The 21,143-nt window shown below is 43.3% G+C and overlaps 1 protein-coding gene across 2 annotated transcripts in view; it reads left to right on the top strand.

Annotated features, from left to right (window-relative positions):
- Positions 1-21,143, top strand: part of PCCB (propionyl-CoA carboxylase subunit beta) — a 179,318-nt gene that overhangs the window by 56,343 nt on the left and 101,832 nt on the right. For both annotated transcript variants that reach the window (XM_029616355.1, XM_029616356.1), the window contains exon 6: positions 8,146-8,256. In XM_029616355.1, the coding sequence (XP_029472215.1) occupies positions 8,146-8,256 (111 nt within the window). The remainder of the gene's footprint in view (positions 1-8,145; positions 8,257-21,143) is intronic.

Raw genomic sequence — 21,143 nt, 5'->3', positions numbered from 1 at the left:
GAAGGACAGGAACCTGCTCTTCATAGTAGGACTACTGAAGTAAATACTATTGCCATATATTTTCTAGTATAATACTGGCTAACATGTTTACAATTTAGTGAAAAACAAATCTTTAATTTTATCTATTTATTTTTTACCAAAATGTGATTGCTAATACTTAGTGGAATTGGTATTGATAGTTTTAGTAGTTTTCTTTCCAGTCTTTTGATCAGTAAAGTCATAAAGAAACTATTTCTCCACTGATGTAATAGTGAGATTTTACCAATAATTGGGAGCTGACAACTCCTCTAGGCTATATGAAGGGCCTGGGATAATGGCACTGGTTGGGCTTTCAAGCTTATACAGCATTCTCTGTTAATGAGCAAAGCTGAATTAGCCATGATATATAAATCGAAATGGACCCGTCTCTCTGAGCTCAGTAAAAGTTTACTGAGCATGCAGAGTGGTTCCTGCACGCACGCTACCATGTGAGCTCCTCAGTTTCATTTTGTCTGAGCTTCTACATGGATATGTGACCAACTCTTGTCATACCTATTGATGAGAGCTTTAAACTAGGATCATCTAGGATGGGTGAAGAAAGGTCTATGGTAAGTCCTCAGATATGTAAAACAAACATTCATACAGAAATTGGGGAAAAAAGGGCAACAAGTGGAAAGCTATGTGCACAAATGCTCATAGCATGGGAAAGAAAGTCCTGGATCTAGAGACAGTCATGGAAGAAACTGTACTGGCTGTCACAGAGTCATGATACACGGAAAATCATGATTGGGATATAGCTCTACTGGGCAGCAATCTATTCAGAAAGGACTGGGAGAAGCAACAGAATTACAAACCTTAAGAGGTAAGGAGGAGTAACTGTGGGTTAATCTGGAAAGAAGGAATGGGACATCTGTTTATTTTGTTGTGATAATGCTATTTGCACTGGAGGTTTATTTAACAGAGATTTAATGGAGGAAATTCAAAAAATTGATAGGGGATTTTACTCTACTGGATGTTGATTGTGACATTCCAACTGTAGCATCTTCTAGAAGCAAGGCGATCCTAGATTCTCTGCAAGGAGACTTGTTTGTCAACTGGTATCAGAACCCAGATGAGAGGGGGCGATGCTGGACCTGGTGCTTATCAGTAAGGACAGTGGTTCTAATCTTGTACTGGATAATCATCTGGGATCCAGTGATCACCAGATGGTGTGATTTAATATTAGAATGCAGGTAGTGAAGATTCATTCAAAGGTGAGGGTCCTAGACTTCAGGAAAACAAACTTTTGTTAAATGAGGGAGTACCTCAAGAAGTAGTTAGCTGAATGAGAAAATCTATGGGAAATAGAAGAGCAGTGGGAAAAACAAAAGATATTATATAAAATGTCTAAATAAAGGCAATTATACTTTTTGTTAGGAAAGTAAATAAAGGAAAGAGAAAAAGAGGCTGCTCGTTGGAATCGTGGACCCTTGGATCAATGTAGAGTTGGCGCAGCCTGCAAAGAGGAGGCCTGCAGGTCCCTACCATTGGCAGGCAGAGTTGGATGAGGCAGAGGCCCAACTGGAGCTTTGCCTATACCAGCCCACGTTCCCCCTGGGTTAAGCCTTTGGGTGCCTGATTTGGCAGGTCTAGGGTGGGGTCATCTGCTGATGGTTGGGAGATCCGTAGAGGTCACTGGGTAGTATAGGTGAATCCAGAAGCAGACTGGGATCAGAGACAGGCGGTGTGCAAGGATTCTCAGGAGTCAGGCAGTGGTCAGTGGCAGGTGGCATTCAAGGAAGTCCAGAAGTCAGGCATAAGTCAATACTGGATATCTGTCCATTGTCTCTGTTATTTTTTGCTGGTTGTAATGTAAACCGAAGTGATAATTAATCTTGTTAATTGAACCTCGGTATATAAAAAGTTATAAATAAATAAATAAATAGGGAAGGCGAGATGGAGAGGCAGGACAGGAGGGCAAGGAGCAGCACAGGCGGCAAGGCACACTGAAGAGATGACCACAGAGACTGACTGACAAGATGAGGGCCACAGGAACTGGAGAACGAAGGTACTGGAAGGCTGGAAACGAAGAGAGGGAACACTGACATGTACTACTCGCAAGTAGGAGGACCTGTGGTTGAAGCACTGGAGGAGCATCCGGAGGGGCCTTTTATAAGACTGAAGAATGTCATCAAAAGGCACCTCTCAGGTCTTTCCTGCCACAGGCCCTTTAAATCTAATGCTGTCAGGCATGCGTATGCCTTAAGAGAAGCCAAGGCCAAGCGGAGCCAGAGATGTCTTGCTGCACTGAGATGTGGCATCCTGTCGCTCTGTAGGGAGAGGCGGCCTGGCAGGGTTGGGAAGCCTTGCAGGGGATTTGGCCCATGGGGTAAGTGCAGCGGTTCATGATAAGAGCCCAAGAACTGCCAGATTTCAGCACTGCTATGGTTTTCCATTTTTTCCCCCTTATTTATTTAAGAGCACTTATTACTTGCCCTTCCTTCATTCAGAGCAGGGTACAAAAATGAACAAATAGATGTTCAGGGTGGGGTACAATATAAAACATATACAGCCAATGGAAAAAGGGGAAGGGCAATGCAGAATCTTAGGGGGGGGGTAAAGAAAGGTAAGCATCAAGGGCATGAGATTGGATGAGTTAAGGGGTTGGGGGGGGGGGGAAGACTGTGCAGCTAGATGCGAAATGGTAGTGCACTGGAAGCGGATGGAGTTTCCTACTTTGTGGATGGTTTTGCAAAGATTGTGGTTCATTCACTGTATGAGCTACCTCACTGCCATCAGAAATGACATGGTGTTAAAGCATATAAGAGTGTGGGAACAATTCTTGAAATGGTCAAAACATCAGCAGTGACTTTTTTTTCTATTAGCCTTAATAATTGCCTACGCCAGTGATTGTTAGTTGTTATCAGTTATGGGGATAAGGGTGGTTCACAGGAGGAAAACATATCATGGTAGGTTGTATTTATGGCTGAATAAGATGGTGATTTTGCCTGTTTTATGTGATGTACCGTGTTTAATAAAAATTCTAATGGAAAAACAAAAAAGGTATCTACAAAAACAAAGGTTCGAGTATCGAGCCAATTGATGCTATGATAGGTAGATTGTGTAATTTGTGAATTTTGGGAACCTTGTAAAATGCAAGTATTTTTAGATAGCTGGGAGTCAAAAATATAATCTACCATCGGGTAAGAAAACCACTTTTTTTCTGCTTGCTTAAGTTATGGGTATTATTTTTCACAGTATGATTGACGTCTCAGTATATATAAAAAATGCAGTATTACTGCCCTCAGATCCGGCAAGGTCTTGGTGCCAAAATGAAGAAGCTGACAGAGTGAGTGTTCATGCCACTTTGTAGTAGATGCTTATACTGTATATATGTTTTTTATCTTTGCTTTTTGTGTAGTGCCCTTACTCTAATAGATATTTACTTTTTTATAGTATACAAAACAATTCCCCTGTCCAGTTTGAGATATTTGAGAGTTTGATTCAGCGATATCAGAGACATAAAGATCCCCTTAATTGAGAAACATTGACCTGTGTTGGGGAATTTTGTTTGAAGAAGTAGTGCATGTCTTTCATTGTATACTAGCTTCTGTGGTTAGATAAATTCATTATTTGCATAAGAAAAAAATAATATAAAAATGGAAATGATGTCTGTCACAATTATAATTCATGGTCCTATGATTATTGATAAGACAAATGAAGGCTTTGTAGTCGGTATGGTCTATTAAGTCACCATTAATATAGTTTTTTGGATAATTAAAGAAACATAGCTAAATGGTGATTGAAGGATTCTATTGTTAACAGATTAAGGAGCACCAGGCTGCTATCCAATCTCTTATCAATGGGAGGAGGTGACCAACTTGCGGCTCCCAGACACAACTACTTATAAGCATACATTCTTTCAGAGATGCCTCTTCTGGTCTTACTAGCATCCTCAATTCACCCCTCCTCTGCAGCAGCAACAGCTTCTTGCCAGAGGACATCCAAGGAGATGACGTCAATCTAAAACCCTGCACCAGCTGTAGGGAAACCTGGGACCAGTTTTTGATGCATCTCAAACCTGACTCCCTGCTGCCTCTGGGGGATGGGAGAAGGTCCCATTACTTCCTCATTCCCAAGAAGTCTGAGAGGTTGAGGCCTATTCTGGATTTACAAAAACTGAACAAACTCCTGATGTGGGGAAGTTCAAGATGAACTCCCTTCACACAATTCTTCCATTCATTCAATCAGGCAATTGGATATGCACCCTGGAGCTCAAGGACATTTATGTACATATCCCAATTCATTATGGAGCAGATTTTCAAAGGGTTACGCGCGTAACCCCGAAAACCTGCTCCTGCGCGCACCGAGCCTATTTTGCATAGGCTCGGCGGCACACCCAAGCCCCGGGACGCGCATATGTTCTGGGGCTTTGAAAAAGGGGTGGGGGGCGTGGTGCCGGTCCGGGGGTGGGACCAAGGCCTCCGGCACAGCGGCTGTGCCGGGGGATGGTGCGCTGATAGCTGGCCGGTGCGCACAAGATACGCCTGCCAGAGGCAGGTATAAATAATTGAAGCAAGGTAGGGGGGAGGATTTAGGTAGGGCTGGGGGATGGGTTAGATAAGGGAAGGTAGGGAGGAGCGGAAGAAAAGTTCCCTCCGAGGCTGCTCCGATTTCAGAGCGGCCTTGGAGGGAACAGGGAAAGCCATCGAGGCTCCCCTAGGGCTCGGCGCGCGCAAGATGCAAAAGTGTGCATTCCCTTGCGCGTGCCGACCCTGGATTTTATAACATGCGCGCGGCAGCGCGTGCATGTTATAAAATCGGGTGTACATTTGTGTGCGCCGGGTAGCGTGCACAAATGTACCCCCCGCGCAGATTTTTTAAATCTGCCCCTATTTACATTGGAGATATATCAGATTCATAGAGGAGGGAACTCATTACCAGTATAAAGTCCTTTTGTTTGGTCTCTGCAGCCCAGAGGATATCCACCAGTTGTCTAGTGGTTACTGCAGTGAGATCAAGTTCTAGCAAGATTAGTCCTTGTCGTCTTGGGACCCATGACAGCAGCGCTTCATGTCATCCCATTTACCCAAATATATATGAGACATACAGTGGGTTCTCCAGCACCAGTGAGATCAGCTGCGATAACCTTTGGCCTACTATGTCAGAGTATCAGCTGGAATGAAGTCAGATTTTTGGTGATGGTTGGGCTCCCCCTGCCGATGCCACCTTATGAAGTGACTCTCTCCACCAATTGCTCCACCAGGGTGTAGGGAGCTCATACAGATATAGTTCAAACCCAAGGAACATAGTATTTAGTAGAGAGTCACCTTCAACCTCTTTGGAGATGCATGCCATTCAGTTCATGTTGAAAACTTTTTCTCAACTTCTAGCAGGAAGGAAAATCTTGATTCAAAATGACAATCATGGTGCCATTTTCTGCATAAAAAACCAGGGGGAACAGGATCTTTTAACTTTGTCAAGAAGCTCTCAAGATCCAAATGTGGGCTATCCACAACATAGCACATCTACATGCCACGTAATGTCCAGGATCCCAAAACACTCTGGTGGACCACTGCAATAGAGTCCTACTTCCTCATGGGTGTTCACTGCATTTGAGGTCAGCCAACAATCAACCTATTTGCTATAGAAAGCAACAAAACATTCAGCTTTGTTCTGTTCTTCCAAGCTGATTCAGCTCAGCTCCTGGCACTTTTTTGTTACACTGGGTTGTGGATCTTCTATATGCCTATCCATTGATCCCGTTAATTGCACAGACAATTCAGAAAGTACTATGGAATCCTGCAATAATGATACTCATCACTCCAGCATGGCCAGGACAAGTATGCTTCCCCTATCTCCTGAGATTGTCCAAACTATGAGGGATTGGGCATGTGCCCGTCCCTCATCACTCAGGAGAATGATAGTCTCTTTCATCTGAATCTGTCTTTTCTAATGCTTATGACATGGATGCTGAACACATGATAGTTTCCTCATTACTTCTTCCTAAAGAAATTGAAGATATCTGATCTCAGCTAGGAAGCCTTCGACAAGGAAGGCTTTCAGCTTTTAAATGTAAGAGATTTTCAATCTAGTGCTGATCTGCATCTCTAGACATATTTACCTGCAGCCCACAAGATCTGCTTTGCTACTTATTTCCCCTTTCTTTGTCTTCCAGTAAAAGTGTACCTTAATGCTATGCAGCATACCATCAACAGTTAGTTAGAAGATGCCCCAATTTCTACTCATCCTTTGGTATCCAAATTTATGAAAGGATTGTGACACTCTAAGACCCAACTTATGAAGCCTCCATTTGAACCTTTGCAGTTATCTTCTTTGAAGTTCTTCATGTGGAATATGGTATTTCCAGTGTCCATCACATCTGCTAGCAAGCCAGTGAACTACAAGCTTTGATGCACTTTATCTCCATCCCTTCTACAGTAGGGTGGCCCTTCGCATTCATCTTTTCCTTCCTAAAGTGGTGTTGGCTTTTCACATAAACCAAGCCATTATTCTTTTTACTTTCTTTCCAAATTCAAATGCTCATGAAGGTGAGAAGGCTCTTCATTCGCTGGATTGTAAGAGGGTCTTGGCCAACTATTTGAAAAGGACTATGCCTCGTTGACAGGCTTCTTAGTTAAGAACATAAGAACATGCCATACTGGGTCAGACCAAGAGTCCATCAAGCCCAGCATCCTGTTTCCAACAGTGGCCAATCCAGGCTGTAAGTACCTGGCAAATACCCAAAAACTAAGTCTATCCCATGCTACCGATGCTAATAGCAGTGTAATAGACTTCTCCAAGAATTTATCCAAATCTTTTTTTAAACCCAGCACTGCACTAACCACATCCCCTGGCAACAAATTTCAGAGTTTGTGCGTTGAGTGAAAAAGAACTTTCTCTGATTAGTTTTAAATGTGCTACTTGCTAACTTCATGGAGTGCCCCCTAGTCCTTCTATTATCCGAAATGGTAAATAACCGATTCACATTTACCCGTTCTAGATCTCTCATGATTTTAAACACCTCTGTCATATCCCCCCTCAGCCGACTCTTCTCCAAGCTGAACAGTCCTAACCTCTTTTGTCTTTCCTCATAGGGGAGCTGTTCCATCCCCTTTATCATTTTGGTCACCCTTCTCTGTACCTTCTCCATCGCAGCTATATCTTTTTTTGAGATGCAATGACCAAAATTGTATGTTGCCTGTGATCCTAATAGACTGGGAGTGGCAGCTGCCAAAAGAACTTTGTTAAATTGGCTAACACTGTATTATATACTGTTATGTGCTAGCTGGTCTACAAATTGTACTATCAAGTGAGAGCCATGGTGACTTCAATGGCACACCTACAGGCTGCCTTGACTAGTGGGATTGAGTTGCTTCTTCAGTAAGTGCTTCATTGTGCAACCCTCAGGTTGGGACTACCTGCATGTTATGGCAAGAGAAAGCAAGTTTGCTTACCTGTAAACAGGGTCCTCTGTAGACAGCAGGATTAATTAGCCATGCTTAATTCCCACTCTCCTCCCTGAGAAACAACTACCTTGCTAAAGCTTGCCAAGTTCTGAAATTGACTAAGAGGCTCACGAGGCAGTGTATACATGGGAACTGCTGTGAATGTTCAATAAACCTTTACTGAGCTTGGAAAGAGAGTTCTATTCAGTGCTGTTGGATGACATCACCTATGTCATATCTTTTTTTCATTCTGCTGTCTATGGAGAACCCTGTTTACAGGTAAGAAAACGTGTCTTTCCTAACATACACTTGTAAATGTTGATCATATACCATAGGACTCCAGTCCCAGAGAAGAGGTGCAGTTAATCTGTTTTTCTGCACTGGAATGGCCAACCTTATATGTGATTATATCCCATTAGCTCCATTGGGTAGTTGAAAAAAGAAACGTCCAAAGTGAAAATCTGGGTAGATAGACTGAACTTATGTAGGAGTGGTCGGACAGTATTTTTCTGAGCTTACTGGGAGGAAACTACATGGAAAGTCACAAAACCTGCTGAAAATTCTTCTAACATTTACTAACTATTGCATTTCAGGAAATCTAATGTTGACTTTTCTGCTTACCGGATACTTGCCCTGCATCTATACGGTTATCAAATTTGGGAGGGTAATTCCTTGTCTGCACTGTGACTAGTTTCTAAATTGAGAAAATGTTTGTTAATATGCTGCTTCTTCTCCATAGCGCAATGTTCTGGCTTCAGGAGTTGTTCCCCAGATCTCACTCATCATGGGCCCTTGTGCAGGTGGAGCTGTCTACTCTCCAGCCCTGACGGATTTCACCTTTATGGTCAAGGTGAGGCTATGGGATCATTTACACCAGTCTCTGTTTACCTGGTTGCTCAGCAGATCATGTTGTGATGCTATTTTGGCGTCGTTCAACCATAAGTACATCTACTAGAGTTACTGTGATATAACCTGTTATTTGCCTTGTCACTCAAGTTCTAGAATTAGAGCCACTGGAACCAATTGGCCTAAGTTCTACATTGCTGCTGTTGTAGAAAGGTTCACTCTTTGGAATATTAAAGCAAGAGAAATGCTGGGGGTATGGGGAAAGGGGTGCTGTGGATTGCTTTGGAACTCAGACATCCAGAAGAGAGTTGGATAGAGATCTAATCAAATATATGCACAAAATTGTAATGAAGGGGGAAGTGCTGTCAATAGGAGATTTTAATTTCCCGAATGTTAATTGGAACATCCCATGTGCAAAATTAGTTAGAGGTAGAGATACTGGACTCCCTTCAAAGGGCTCTCTTCAGCCAAATATTCATGGAACATACAAGGGGGGAGCTCAGTTCTGGATCTGGTGTTTACAAATGTCCAGGTCGGGGGGTAGGTGGCAGTGTCACTTCAGCTCCAATGAGAATCAAATAGTATGGTTTAATATAAGAGCCAAAAGAGGGGATGAATTATACAAAAGTCAAGTTCTGGACTTCAGGTACACCAACTTTGTTAAAATGGTGGTATACCTTAATGAAGGGTTGGCACAGTGTGTTCTTTGTGAATTAGAACAGTAGGCTAAACTAAAAGGAGATATAGTAAGGCCGACCAAACTATAGAAGTGGGTTATGTACACAAATCAGACAGAAAGCAACAGGCTCACTGATGTCACTCCTTATATGCCTCTGTGCTGACACCAGCCTGCCAGTATTGTGTCTCCAGCACTTGGTGGATAAGCTTCCAGCTGGAAGCAAAGGCCTGGTTAAGTCAGGTGAACAGAAATATTCTGGTGCTCAGCTCCTGAGGTGACAGACAAATTCTCCCTCTTCTGATCTGAGCCTGGCTCTAAACCAAAGAGGATGCCTGTGTGGTTGGCAGCTCCTGAGGTGACAGTTTCATGCTCCCTCCCTCAGTGGAGCACTGCCGGAGACCAAAGGGCTACCGATGTGAGTACTTGATTTCCTGTCTCTCCTCCTCCCTCCTCCCTCCCCTTTCCCCAAACCCCTTCTGCTCTACTCTGCTTGAGAATTCAGAGCCAATTCTGGTCTAAAGCCTTGTGCTTCCTCATTCAGTGATATACTCCAGGACCAAGGGGGTTCCAGGGGGATTGATAAAGCTTTTCCACTCTTCCTCTCCTTCCTGCCTTCCTTGCTCTCAGGATATGCTTGCTATTTCCCCTTTAAAGTCCTGAGTCTGTTTCTGGCTGCAGCAATAAAATTAAAAACAATCCCCAGACAAACGGGAATGCTTGGCTATTCAGCAGCCAGAGGTTCATGGAAACTGAAGAGCGGGGTTGCCTTCTGTTTGGGCAGTAGACGAACCCCGATGCTGTTCCTGATTTGGGCAGTGCTTGAGGGGGAGTGATGGCATGGGGGCACTGCAAAGCTCACACTCTGGACCGCATGCAGTCTTAGAACAGAGCCTTTGAAGGTGGGCTCTGAATGCTGCTGGCTGGGGGATGGTACATTGCGGGTAAGTCTTCCCAGCCGTCCAGCAGGGCCTCCGTGACCAGCAGCACTGTTATTTTTTTTCGCCAGACTTCCGGTAGCTGTTGGGGGCACAGGTGACTATTTTGAAATTGCGCAAAAACAGGTGCTGGTCAGCGATTTGGTGCAGTCTGAGGTGTATCCCTTTATTAATTTGTTGGGGATTGCATGTCATTCAATGGCAAGCATGATGGAGGCCCAAGCAGGGACAGATTTAAGATTTTGCCACTACTAGACGCTTTTGGTTCTTTCTCCCCCACCACCTCCTGTAAGGGGCTGTTACAGGGTAATAGAGGACTGTTCTTTGCTGAAAGATTCAGCAGTACTGGAAGGCAGCAAATCTTAGCCAGCTTGCTGCCTCTAAATATTTGCTGCCCTAGGCACAGACATAATGAGTGCTCTGCTTAGTATAAAGTTTGAGGAAAGTAGTAGATATTACCAGGATTGCTGTGACGCTCAGGACCACCGTTGCAGAACGTGTCTGCAGGGTGATCATCGACTGAGGCCATGTTCAGGTGATACTTTCCCGCTGGAGCCCAGGTTTCAGAGTAGGCTCTGGTGTCCAGTTGATGGTGGCGGAGCACCGATGAGGGGTATGGCCCTCCTGCCCTGAGCCCAGAAGGGGGGGGGGGTGGGTTTTAAATACTGAAGTGGTTCCTAAATCCACCATGGTTGCCTGAGCCCAGAGAGGCGCATTTTCAGATTTTGCGGTAGCTTCTACATCCATAAGTGGCCGCCGTTATAACAGGGCAGCTTCATTCCGTATTGGATGCTTCTTCCTGGGTCTGGGCAACAATTTTGCAGGAAATTGCCAAAGTCTGCAAGCCTTTATAAGAGCAAGGTGCAGTTGTTAGATCTGCCTCTGATCCTTAATACTCCTGGATTTGAATGGAGCCCAGGGTAAGGTACGGCCCAGCATGGGGGAGGAAAGGAGGTTACAGCTTCAGAGACTTCTCTATCCCTTAGCTCTGAAGAGCGTGTTGTGGATTCTGTGGTTGCTTTGCAGCGTTCTTGGCTGCTGCAATGCTCCTCCCATAGTCCTGAGGGGCTAAGTTTTTGTTTTCTGCAGTTGCCTTTTGGCCACCATGGCTGCCATAGTACTGGGGTGTGCATTCCTCCATTCCTTGACCCTGAGGGACATGTTTTGGATTCCTCAGTCCCTCTTAGGCTGCCGCAAAAGCAGCGACAGTAGTATAGGATTCTTCTGTGAAGGATAATTCTTCTGGCTCTATGCTGTATTTCAAAGGTTTCTTTTTGCTAAAGGTCTAGGACTATTTTATAAGGGGCAGGGTCCAATTTTAGGTACTACCTGCAATTTTCAGTATTATCGCTCTCTGTTTGATCCCAGAATGTCAAATAATAAGCACAGCGGCACAGGTATTTTTAGGGGATTCCTTTGAGGGCCTTAACAGACTGACACAAGGAATTGGTGAAGAGAGCCCAGAGGAGGGTCAGTGCCCTCCTGAGAATGAGTGTTATGTCTCTTCCATAGAAGAGAGCTGGTCTTCTGCTCTTCCAGTCTCTGCTTTATTTCAGTGTTACTGAGGAATGCAAGGAAAGAATCTCTAGCACCACAGATGTCTGTGTCACGACTGTTCCAATTGCCGAAAGGGTCAAGAACAGGGATCCCTGATGTGCCTGTCTGCACAGAATGCCACCCAATAATGTGCAATCCCTAATTCTGGGTCATCTGCATCCCTGGCTTAGGCTTTTCTGGCTGGTTTTAGAAGATTCCCGGAAAGGGGTGGATATTGCTACCATGGTCTCCTCCTTGGAAAAGGCTAGGCATCTGTAATTTTCAGCTGTTGCACGCTTGTTTAGGTCTGCTAGCAGGTATTGGAACCTCTCTTTTTCCTGGTAGACTCCATTAAGTTTTTTTTTTTAATTTAATAGGTAGATGTTCTCTTGAATGTTTTTATTTGCAAAATCAAAAACAAAAAAATAATTCATATCTACATTGACCAATAAACATCTATGACCTATGAATATAAATATGACACACTCTTGTTATGACATAAGTTGCTCTGAAATAGAATGCAGTCAGCATCCGTGGCAATATGAAGCTTATAGTAAATATTTCTAAAGTAATGTGGTAATATAGCAGATAGGTGAATTTAAGTCTGGTTCCCATTCCAGGAGGCCAGGAAGGGTGAGGTTGCTATTCCATTTACTCCATTTACTTTATTTCCATGATGGTCCTAAAGCAGTGGGGTTCTTCTGTCCCACTTTGGTTTTGATGTGATCAACTTCTTGAAGGTAGCCTGCTTCAAGATGAAAACCTTAAGATCAGTTCTCAGGGTGGTTCACAAAGGGGAGTGCCTGACCACTTTGCATCTAACAGATGTTTGTTTTCATTTTCCAATCTGGAAGGATCACCGGCGTTTTTTCAGATTTGCGGTGTTAGATCACCATTTTCAGTTTCAGGCACAATTCTTTGGGTTAGCGAAAGAACCGAGAATCTTCTCCAAGGTGATGGTGACATTGGCTGCAATAATGCACAAAGAAGGGTTTTGCTGAATACTTCTTTGGATGATTGGCTGATGAGAGCAAAGTCCTTTCAGAATTTCTTTCCACTTCTCAGCAAGTGGTCCGGTTGTTTCTGAGTTTGGAACGGATTGCCATTTTCTTTCCAAAACAAATTTTCAGTTCTCTCATGCACTGGTTTTCTAGGGAGCTGTGTGGCAGTCTTCTGGGCTTACATTCACAAGGTGTTCCTGTGCCAGGGTCTGATTTTTGCTAGTATCCGGATCAATTTGTCTTACAGTTTGGCCCTTTAAAGGGCATGTTTGGTGAGAAATGACTATTCTCAGGCTGGTGAAGCTATACTCCTGATGACTAGAACATTTTCCACTTCCTTGGCCTCTGTGTGTATTGAGATTTTTTGAGTATTGATGTTCTGTATGTTGTGATGCCCCTGGAAAAGCATCAGTCTCTTGATTCTGGATATTTGCAAGAAGGACTTTCTAAGGGATTGGCTCTGAAGGCACTCCTGGAGCAGGGGGTAGACCTCTGTTGCTAGAGAGCATATGCAAGACAGGCTACTGTCTTCTCATCTGGATGTCTCTTGAATTTTGAAAGGTGCTAAGCATGTTAGACTTCACTGTGGATTCCATTTCTTCCTTGGACTGGAAATTAGTTTTGTCTGTCTTGGTGGGATCACAGTTTGCTCCTTTTAAGGATACTTTTTTCTAAACTAATAACTCTGAAGATGTTCTTCCTACTAATTCACATTTTCTTATGGTTTTCAAAGATTGGACCCAACTTTGTATGATTCCTTCCTTTTAACTGAAAGCAGTTTCAGAATCAGTTGTAACCAGCCAAGTTCCTGCTCTTCGTATAGCAGGTCGACAATTCTGGAAGAATGAGCACTGCTTTGATCCCTTGAATATAAGGGTATAAGATTTATGGTCCCTTGTTGCTGTGGTGAGGTTGACTCAACCTATGGAGATAGCCCCATCGGCCTTCACCAAAAGCTGGCAAAGCAACGCAAGGAAGAGACAAGTCAGGAGTTTCACCACCCCTTTTCCCCTTTGGTTGAGCCTTTGGGTTCTGGGGGCCAGCAGGTCTTAGGTTTCAGTCTCTATGGTAGTGGCATAGGCGAAGGGCCAGACTAGGGTCAGAGGCAGACAGCAAAGTAGAAGGGTCAGTGTCCGGGCAAGAGTCAGTAACCAGGTAAGGGTCAAGGGCAGGCAGTGAACAAGAGTGCTCAAAGTCCAGGCTAAGGTCAGATCCAGAAGTCAGTCTGAGGGCATGCTGGAGACAAGGAGAAGGACTGACACAGCAGGACAGGCAGGGAGGCAAGGCTGGACAAGATGAGGCAGGCACAGGATCAGGAACGCAGGAATCAGAAAGCAGCAACTCGCACTACACACTGGATGCAGGCGACCTGTTGCTGAGGCAAGGAAGGAGCGTCCCAGGGGCCCTTAAGTAGGATAGTGACTGGTGACATTATCTAAGAGCACCGTAGCCTTTCTTCATCGCAAGCCCTTGAAATGGAGCCAAGTTGGATGTGCGCACACCTCTGGAAGAGCGGCAGCAGTCCTGGCAGCATCCTACCATACATGAGAACATACGAAATTGCCATACTAGGTCAGACCAAGGGTCTATCAAGCCCAGCATCCTTTTTCCAACAGTGGCCAATCCAGGCCACAAGAACCTGGCAAGTACCCAAAAACTAAGTCTATTCCATGTTACCATTGCTAATGGCAGTGGCTATTCTGTAGGTGAACTTAATAGCAGGTAATGGACTTCTCCTCCAAGAACTTATCCAAACCTTTTTAAACCCAGCTACACTAACTGCACTAATCACATCCCCTGGCAGCAAATTCCAGAGTTTTATTGTGCATTGAGTGAAAAAGAATTTTCTCTGATTAGTTTTAAATGTGCTACTTGCTAACTTCATGGAGTGCCCCCTAGTCTTTCTATTATCCGAAAGAGTAAATAACTGATTCGCATTTACCTGTACTAGACCTCTCGTGATTTTAAAGACCTCAATCATATCCCCCCCTCAGCCATCTCTTCTCCAAGCTGAACAGCCCTAACCTTTTTAGTCTTTCCTCATAGGGGAGCTGTTCCATCTCCTTTATCATTTTGGTCACCCTTCTCTGTACCTTCTCCATCGCAACTAAATCTTTTTTGAGATGTGGCAACCAGAATTGTACACAGTATTCAAGGTGTGGTCTCACCATGGAGCAATACAGAGGCATTATGACATTTTCCATTTTATTCACCGTTCCCTTCCTAATAATTCCTAATATTCTGTTTGCTTTTTTCACTGCCACAGCACACTGAGATGACGATTTCAATGTATTATCCACCATGACGCCTAGATCTCTTTCCTGGGTGGTAGCTCCTAATATGGAACCTAACATTGTATAACTACAACATGGGTTATTTTTCCCTATATGCATCACATTGCAATTATCCACATTAAATTTCATTTGTCATTTGGATGCCCAATTTTCCAGTCTCACAAGGTCCTGAGCTCCAATCAGGATGCACCATTGAGGGGAGGCCCAGCTGTCTGCGGCATCGGGGGTGAGTGCAGTGGCCTGCGGGGACTTCTTGCAGGCCAGCAAACATAACAAAGAGGACATCTTTTACAAAATGTCAAGATCTTTAGCTTTTTTCGGGAGATTTGATCTAATTTTTGTTCTATATAGATGAATGTAGAGAAGTGGGCAGTGGTGCACTGATTTAAAGAGGTACTTACAGAAGTTTATGTGGAGTCTGGTACTCCATTACCGAACTAGATTAGAGGTCATTCCACAAGGGTTCAGTTTTCTTCATGGGCAGAGTTGTAGTTGGTCTGTTCTTGGAGATTTATAGAGCATCATCTTGGTCTATATTGTATCTCTTTCCGGACGTTGCATTCAAGTTGTGAGGTTTCAGAGTCAGTCCTTGCAGCCCCTCAAGTGGTCTTTCAGTACACCAGTCTAGGATGCCTTTACCCTGGATTAGAGCAGAGGACTGCTGTACGCGTATCCTCCAGTTCCACTAGTAGCACAAACTTAAAGCTCAAAGACATGAGGACCATGAGTTTCATAGCCTGCTTATGGCCAAGTTATCTGGTTCCCATTCCTCCAGCAAATGTTCATCAGGGAACCAGTCAGAGGCGAGGACTTCTCATATCTCTTCACTCAGGATCAGGGCAGGTTACACCATCCCAATGTCAAGACCCTGTTGCTCACTGGTTGGATGTTGAGAGGTTGATTTTGCAACCGTGAATTATCTGTTGATGCGTCTTGAATTCTTCTAGCTTCAAGAGAGGATTCCGCTAGAAAATCATATGGATTTAAGTGGGTGATGTTTGCTGTATATTGTGAACAAAAGACCCTAGATCCCTTCTCCTGCTCCACATGAAAACTGCTTAATTACCTTCTACATTTGTCCAAGTCTGGTCTGAGAGCCAACTTTGTAAGAGCTCACCTTAGTGCAATTTGCGCCTAATATCACCATATAGAAGGTAAGCCCATCTCTGTTCAGCCTTTAATTGTCCTGTTTATGCAGAGTCTGCTTCATGTGAATCTGTTGATCAGGCCTTCTGCTGTGTTTTGTGATCTCAGCATGGTTCTGTCACAGTTGATGGAAATTCTCTTTCAACTACTGCACTCCTGTGACCTGAAATACCTGACCTGGAATGTCATGTTTGGTGGTCACTTTGGTGAGTGGGGGACAGTGTCCAGACTCTAGTAACTTATCCCTCTTATACCAAATTTTATCATGATAGAGAGGTCCTACACACCCATCCTATGTTTCTGCCTAAGGTGGTGTTGGATTTCCATTTAACCAGTCAATCATCCTTCCAAATTTTTTCCCAGGTCATATTTTCACTAAGATGAACAAATATTGAACAGTTTGGACTGCAAAAGAGCCTTGACCTTCTATCTGGAGTGGACTGAAGTTTCTTTTGACATAGACTGGGGATTGTCATTGTCAGACTTTATCTAATTGGCTAGCAGATTGCATCTCCTGCTATGACCAGGTGGGACTGAATCTGATGGACCATGTCAAAGCTCTCTATGTCTGAGACATGGCTGTGTTAGTGGCTCACCTGTGATCAGTCCTCATATAGGAGATCTGCAATGCTGTGATGTGGAGTTCTTGCCATTCATTCACATCTCACTTTTGTTTGAACAAGATTGCCGACATGACAATAGTTTTGGCCATTTTGTCCTGTGGAATTTTTTTGAGGTATAAAACCCAACTTTCTCTTTCTCCTAGGGCCCGTTGCTTTTGTTCCAGGCTGCCCTTCATATGTTAAGTATAAAATGGTAGAAAGTCGTCTTGCCAGCAAAATATGTATGTATATAATGTAGTGCCCACTGGCGCTTATTTGTTGTCTCCCATTTTTTACTTTAGGGGCCAGCCTGTAGCTAGGGATTCCCCACACCTGAGGACTGCCATCCTGTTTGTACTTTGAGAAAGCAATTGCTTAAACTGTAACAGCTGTACTCTGAGGACAGCAGGATGTCAGTCCTGCTGTCCCCTGCCCATCTCCCCTTGGAGTGGGTTTCTCTGTTTTTAATGCTAGAATATGAGACTGAAGGGACCCCGCATAGACATATAGCATAGTGGCAAGTGTGGGCATGCTTAGTGAGGCACAGTCAAAGTTTTAGAAACTTTCATATAAGTTTTCTGATTCAGGCTCCATGGGATGATGTCACCCATGCATAAGGACTGACATCCTGCTGCCCTCAAAGAGCACCTGTTGCAGGTAAGCAACTCTACTTTATTGGATTGTAACTGTATCCGAGTACTGATTGATTTATTGTAACTCGCTTGAACTCTTGTTGTTGAAAAGCACGTCCTAAATAAATGATGATGATGAGACCTGACAAAGACCCATAAGACTAGGAGTACAGAATTCTTGGTTTTATTCAAAGGAGTGAGTTTTCCAAGGATTTATCTGGCTAACTTTGGGAGTTAGCTCGATAAATGTATCCTGTCAAAAATCCCTCCTCTTTCCTCTAACTGGTTAAATTTATACAGATAACACCACATAATATACACTAATAGGGATAGAACCAAAAGTGTTACCAGGGCAGAGTTTTCATCTTGACAATTAGAATGGATTTTCAATATTAACCAGCTAAATTTAATATGTTGTCCTTGGCTGCTCAATTGTCAGGCCTAAATCTAGCTGGGCTAAAGTTTTTTGTTGCCACATTGAGAGAGGATGAGTTATTGCTTTCAATCACCAAACAACAATGGCCACTGAAATCTCAACTAGGATTTTTAACATTGCTTTTATCCTTCACCAAACCATCATTCAAAAGCACTGTAAATATGAACATTCATAGATCATGTAGACTAAAGATCCAACAATCCAGTCATAAAACCAACATGTTAGAATCCTTTCTTTTTATCTTAAAAGCTTCATCTGGCATCCAAACTGCTCTGTGTATCAGAAAGAAAATAAGGATTGAGAATGGCAGATGAAATTTAATGTGGACAAGTGCAATGTGATGCATATAGGGAAAAATAACCCATGCTATAGTTACACAATGTTAGGTTCCATATTAGGTGCTGCTACCCAAGAAAGAGATCTTGGCGTCATAGTGGATAACACATTGAAATCGTCGGTTCGGTGTGCTGCGGCAGTCAAAAAAGCAAACAGAATGTTGAGAATTATTAGAAAGGGAATGGTGAATAAAACAGAAATTGTGGCTGCAGCTGATATTACCTACCGGGGCTGCAGCTGATATTACCTACCGGGACCTTTGGAACCTGTTTGCCTCCACTTGCCTTGCGGGACCTGGAAGCCGGGGGAGGAGCCGGGTGAGACGCTTTAAAATCGGCGTTCCCGCTCCTCTACACTCGCTGCAGCTGATATTACCTACCGGGACCTTTGGAACCTGTTTGCCTCCACTTGCCTTGCGGGACCTGGAAGCCGGGGGAGGAGCCGGGTGAGACGCTTTAAAATCGGCGTTCCCGCTCCTCTACACTCGCTGCAGCTGATATTACCTACCGGGACCTTTGGAACCTGTTTGCCTCCACTTGCCTTGCGGGACCTGGAAGCCGGGGGAGGAGCCGGGTGAGACGCTTTAAAATCGGCGTTCCCGCTCCTCTACACTCGCTGCAGCTGATATTACCTACCGGGACCTTTGGAACCTGTTTGCCTCCACTTGCCTTGCGGGACCTGGAAGCCGGGGGAGGGAGCCGGGTGAGACGATATAAAATCTCCGTCTAACCGGCGCACCGCAGCCGCCGGCGCACTGCCAAAGCCGCGCGCGCCTAAGGGGCGCGCGTGGCTTTGCCTGGCTTAGCCTGGCGAACCTGGCCCTGGCAAGGAATCCTTTTTTCATTCCAGCTGCAGCCACAAGAAGCGCTGAAAAGGAACGGTCTCAATTCTTAAGTGTTCATTCACAAAACTCCTGGTAAGACTCTTATTGAATATATATATTTCCTTCATATTGGGTAATTTTGCTATCTCTTTGTAAATGCCACATACAAAGAGAAAAGCAAAACTGAGAGATTATTCGTCTACCCCAGAGAGCTTGACTCAACCCAAAATAGAGGACTGTTTTGCGAGAACTCCTATAATTACCCCAGAAGGGGGTGCCGCTGGAGGGGTTGACAAAGAGCAGGGTCTCCCCACCCAGGCACATGAAATATCACTGACCCCGGGGGCGCCAACAACTCCTGAGCCACCAGCTGGTCCTCGAGTGGGGATTTCACTTGGAGGAGATCCCATACTCAAAATGGATTCTTTATCAACAAGTGATCAGAGAGGAGCAGTTGGTTCAACTAGCTTCTCAGAAAGTTCACAGCTGGGCTCTATGGAACAAAGTGGAATTACATCTCCATTGGAGGGAGGGACTGGTAATATCCAGGAAGGACTCTTGGCTGGAATTTCTGTTATTACTCCTAAAAATTTTACTCTTGGAGAAATAGGAAATATGCTGGTTTCCATGCAGAAATCAATAAACAACATTGTTAATACATTGCAGGAAGTGCTAAATAAGAATGTGGTCCTTCAATCTAAGATTGAAAAAGTTGAAGAATCTGTAAATTCTGTACAACTTAAGGTAGATAAAATGGATAAAATTCAATTGAATTTAATAAAATCTGAAAAATCCCATTTTGAGAGATTAGAAGTATTGGAAAATCAGGTGAAGAAAAACAACTTGAGGATATTGAATTTTCCTAAGACTGCTTTAATAAATCCAACAGATTTATTTAAAAGTTACCTAGTTAATATCCTGAAATACACAAAGGAAGCAATACCAGCTATTGCAAGAATATACTACATCTCTCAAAATGAGGAAATGAAAAAACAAGATAAAGATAACCAACCTGAATTAGATTTGTCAGAACTGCTAGAAAAATCTTTTGAAACCTGTATAAATACTAGAGCTACTCTCATAGTACAATTCTCTTTTACATCTGAGAGAGATTCTTTGATGAGAATATATTTTGGGCACCAAAATGATAAGTTTTACGGACAGGTTATTAGGATCTTTCCGGACATATCATATACAACAAGGGTTAAAAGAAAAGAATTTTTGGCGTTGAGAAGTGAAGCTCAGAATAAGGGAATAAAATTCCTATTAAGGTACCCATGTCAATGTATTGTCATTAGTCAAGGGAACAAGTATATTTTTTCACAGGCAAGCCAGCTAAGACAATACCTGGATACCCAGTCCCTAAGTGCTACCAATGAGTTGGTTTAAAAAATGATATATAGGAGGAAATGAAAATTCTTTGTGTCTTATTTCCTTTTACTATCTGCTCTAAGACTGTTTAAATTTCCAGCTCTTCTTTTGCTTGATTTTAATTTCCTGGATGGATATTCACAGTTTGATTTAAGATTAAGTTGTTAAGTAATTCCTAGATGAATATTTCTTAAGAACTGTGTAATGTATTAATGAGACATGAAATAATAAATAATAAATTAAAAAAAAAAAAAAAAAAAAAAAAAAACGGAAATTGTCATAATGCCTCTGTATCGCTCCATGGTAAGGACCGCACCTTGAATACTGTGTACAATTCTGGTCGCCGCATCTCAAAAATTATATAATTGCGATGGAGAAAGGTACCGAGAAGGGCGACCAAAATGATAAAGGGAATGGAACAGCTCCCCTATGAGGAAAGACTAAAGAGGTTAGGACTGTTCAGCTTGGAGAAGAGACGGTTGAGGAGGGATATGTTGGAGGTGTTTAAAATCATGAGAGGTCTAGAACGGGTAGATGTGAATCGGTTATTTACTCTTTCGGATAATAGACTAGGGGGCACTCCATGAAGTTAGCATGTGGCACATTTAAAACTAATCGGAAAAAGTTCTTTTTCACTCAATGCACAATTAAACTCTGGAATTTGTTGCCAGAGGATGTGGTTAGTGCAGTTAGTATAGCTGTGTTTAAAAAAGGATTGGATAAGTTTTTGGAGGAGAAGTCCATTATCTGCTATTAATTAAGTTGACTTAGATAATAACCATCGCTATTACTAGCAACGGTAACATGGAATAGACTTAGGTTTTGGGTACTTGCCAGGTTCTTATGGCCTGGATTGGCCACTGTTGGAAACAGGATGCTGGGCTTGATGGACCCTTGGTCTGACCCAGTACGGCATGTTCTTATGTTCTAATGTGAAGCTGGTAAAGACATTCTTAAGGATTTGTCCCAAAAATTACCCAGTCATCTTACCTGTTTGGTGGCTTTTTGAATATTGCCCCTTTAGTCTTCATTTTTTTCAGTGAATGGTGCCTTTATCATGTCCATACCACCCTATTTCTATAACAATCTTTCCTTTATGT

This window comes from Rhinatrema bivittatum, chromosome 9 (genome assembly GCF_901001135.1).
Source record: "Rhinatrema bivittatum chromosome 9, aRhiBiv1.1, whole genome shotgun sequence".
Lineage (NCBI taxonomy): Eukaryota > Metazoa > Chordata > Amphibia > Gymnophiona > Rhinatrematidae > Rhinatrema > Rhinatrema bivittatum.
Note: the sequence above shows the minus strand (reverse complement) of the source record. Positions and strands in the feature narration are given on the sequence as shown.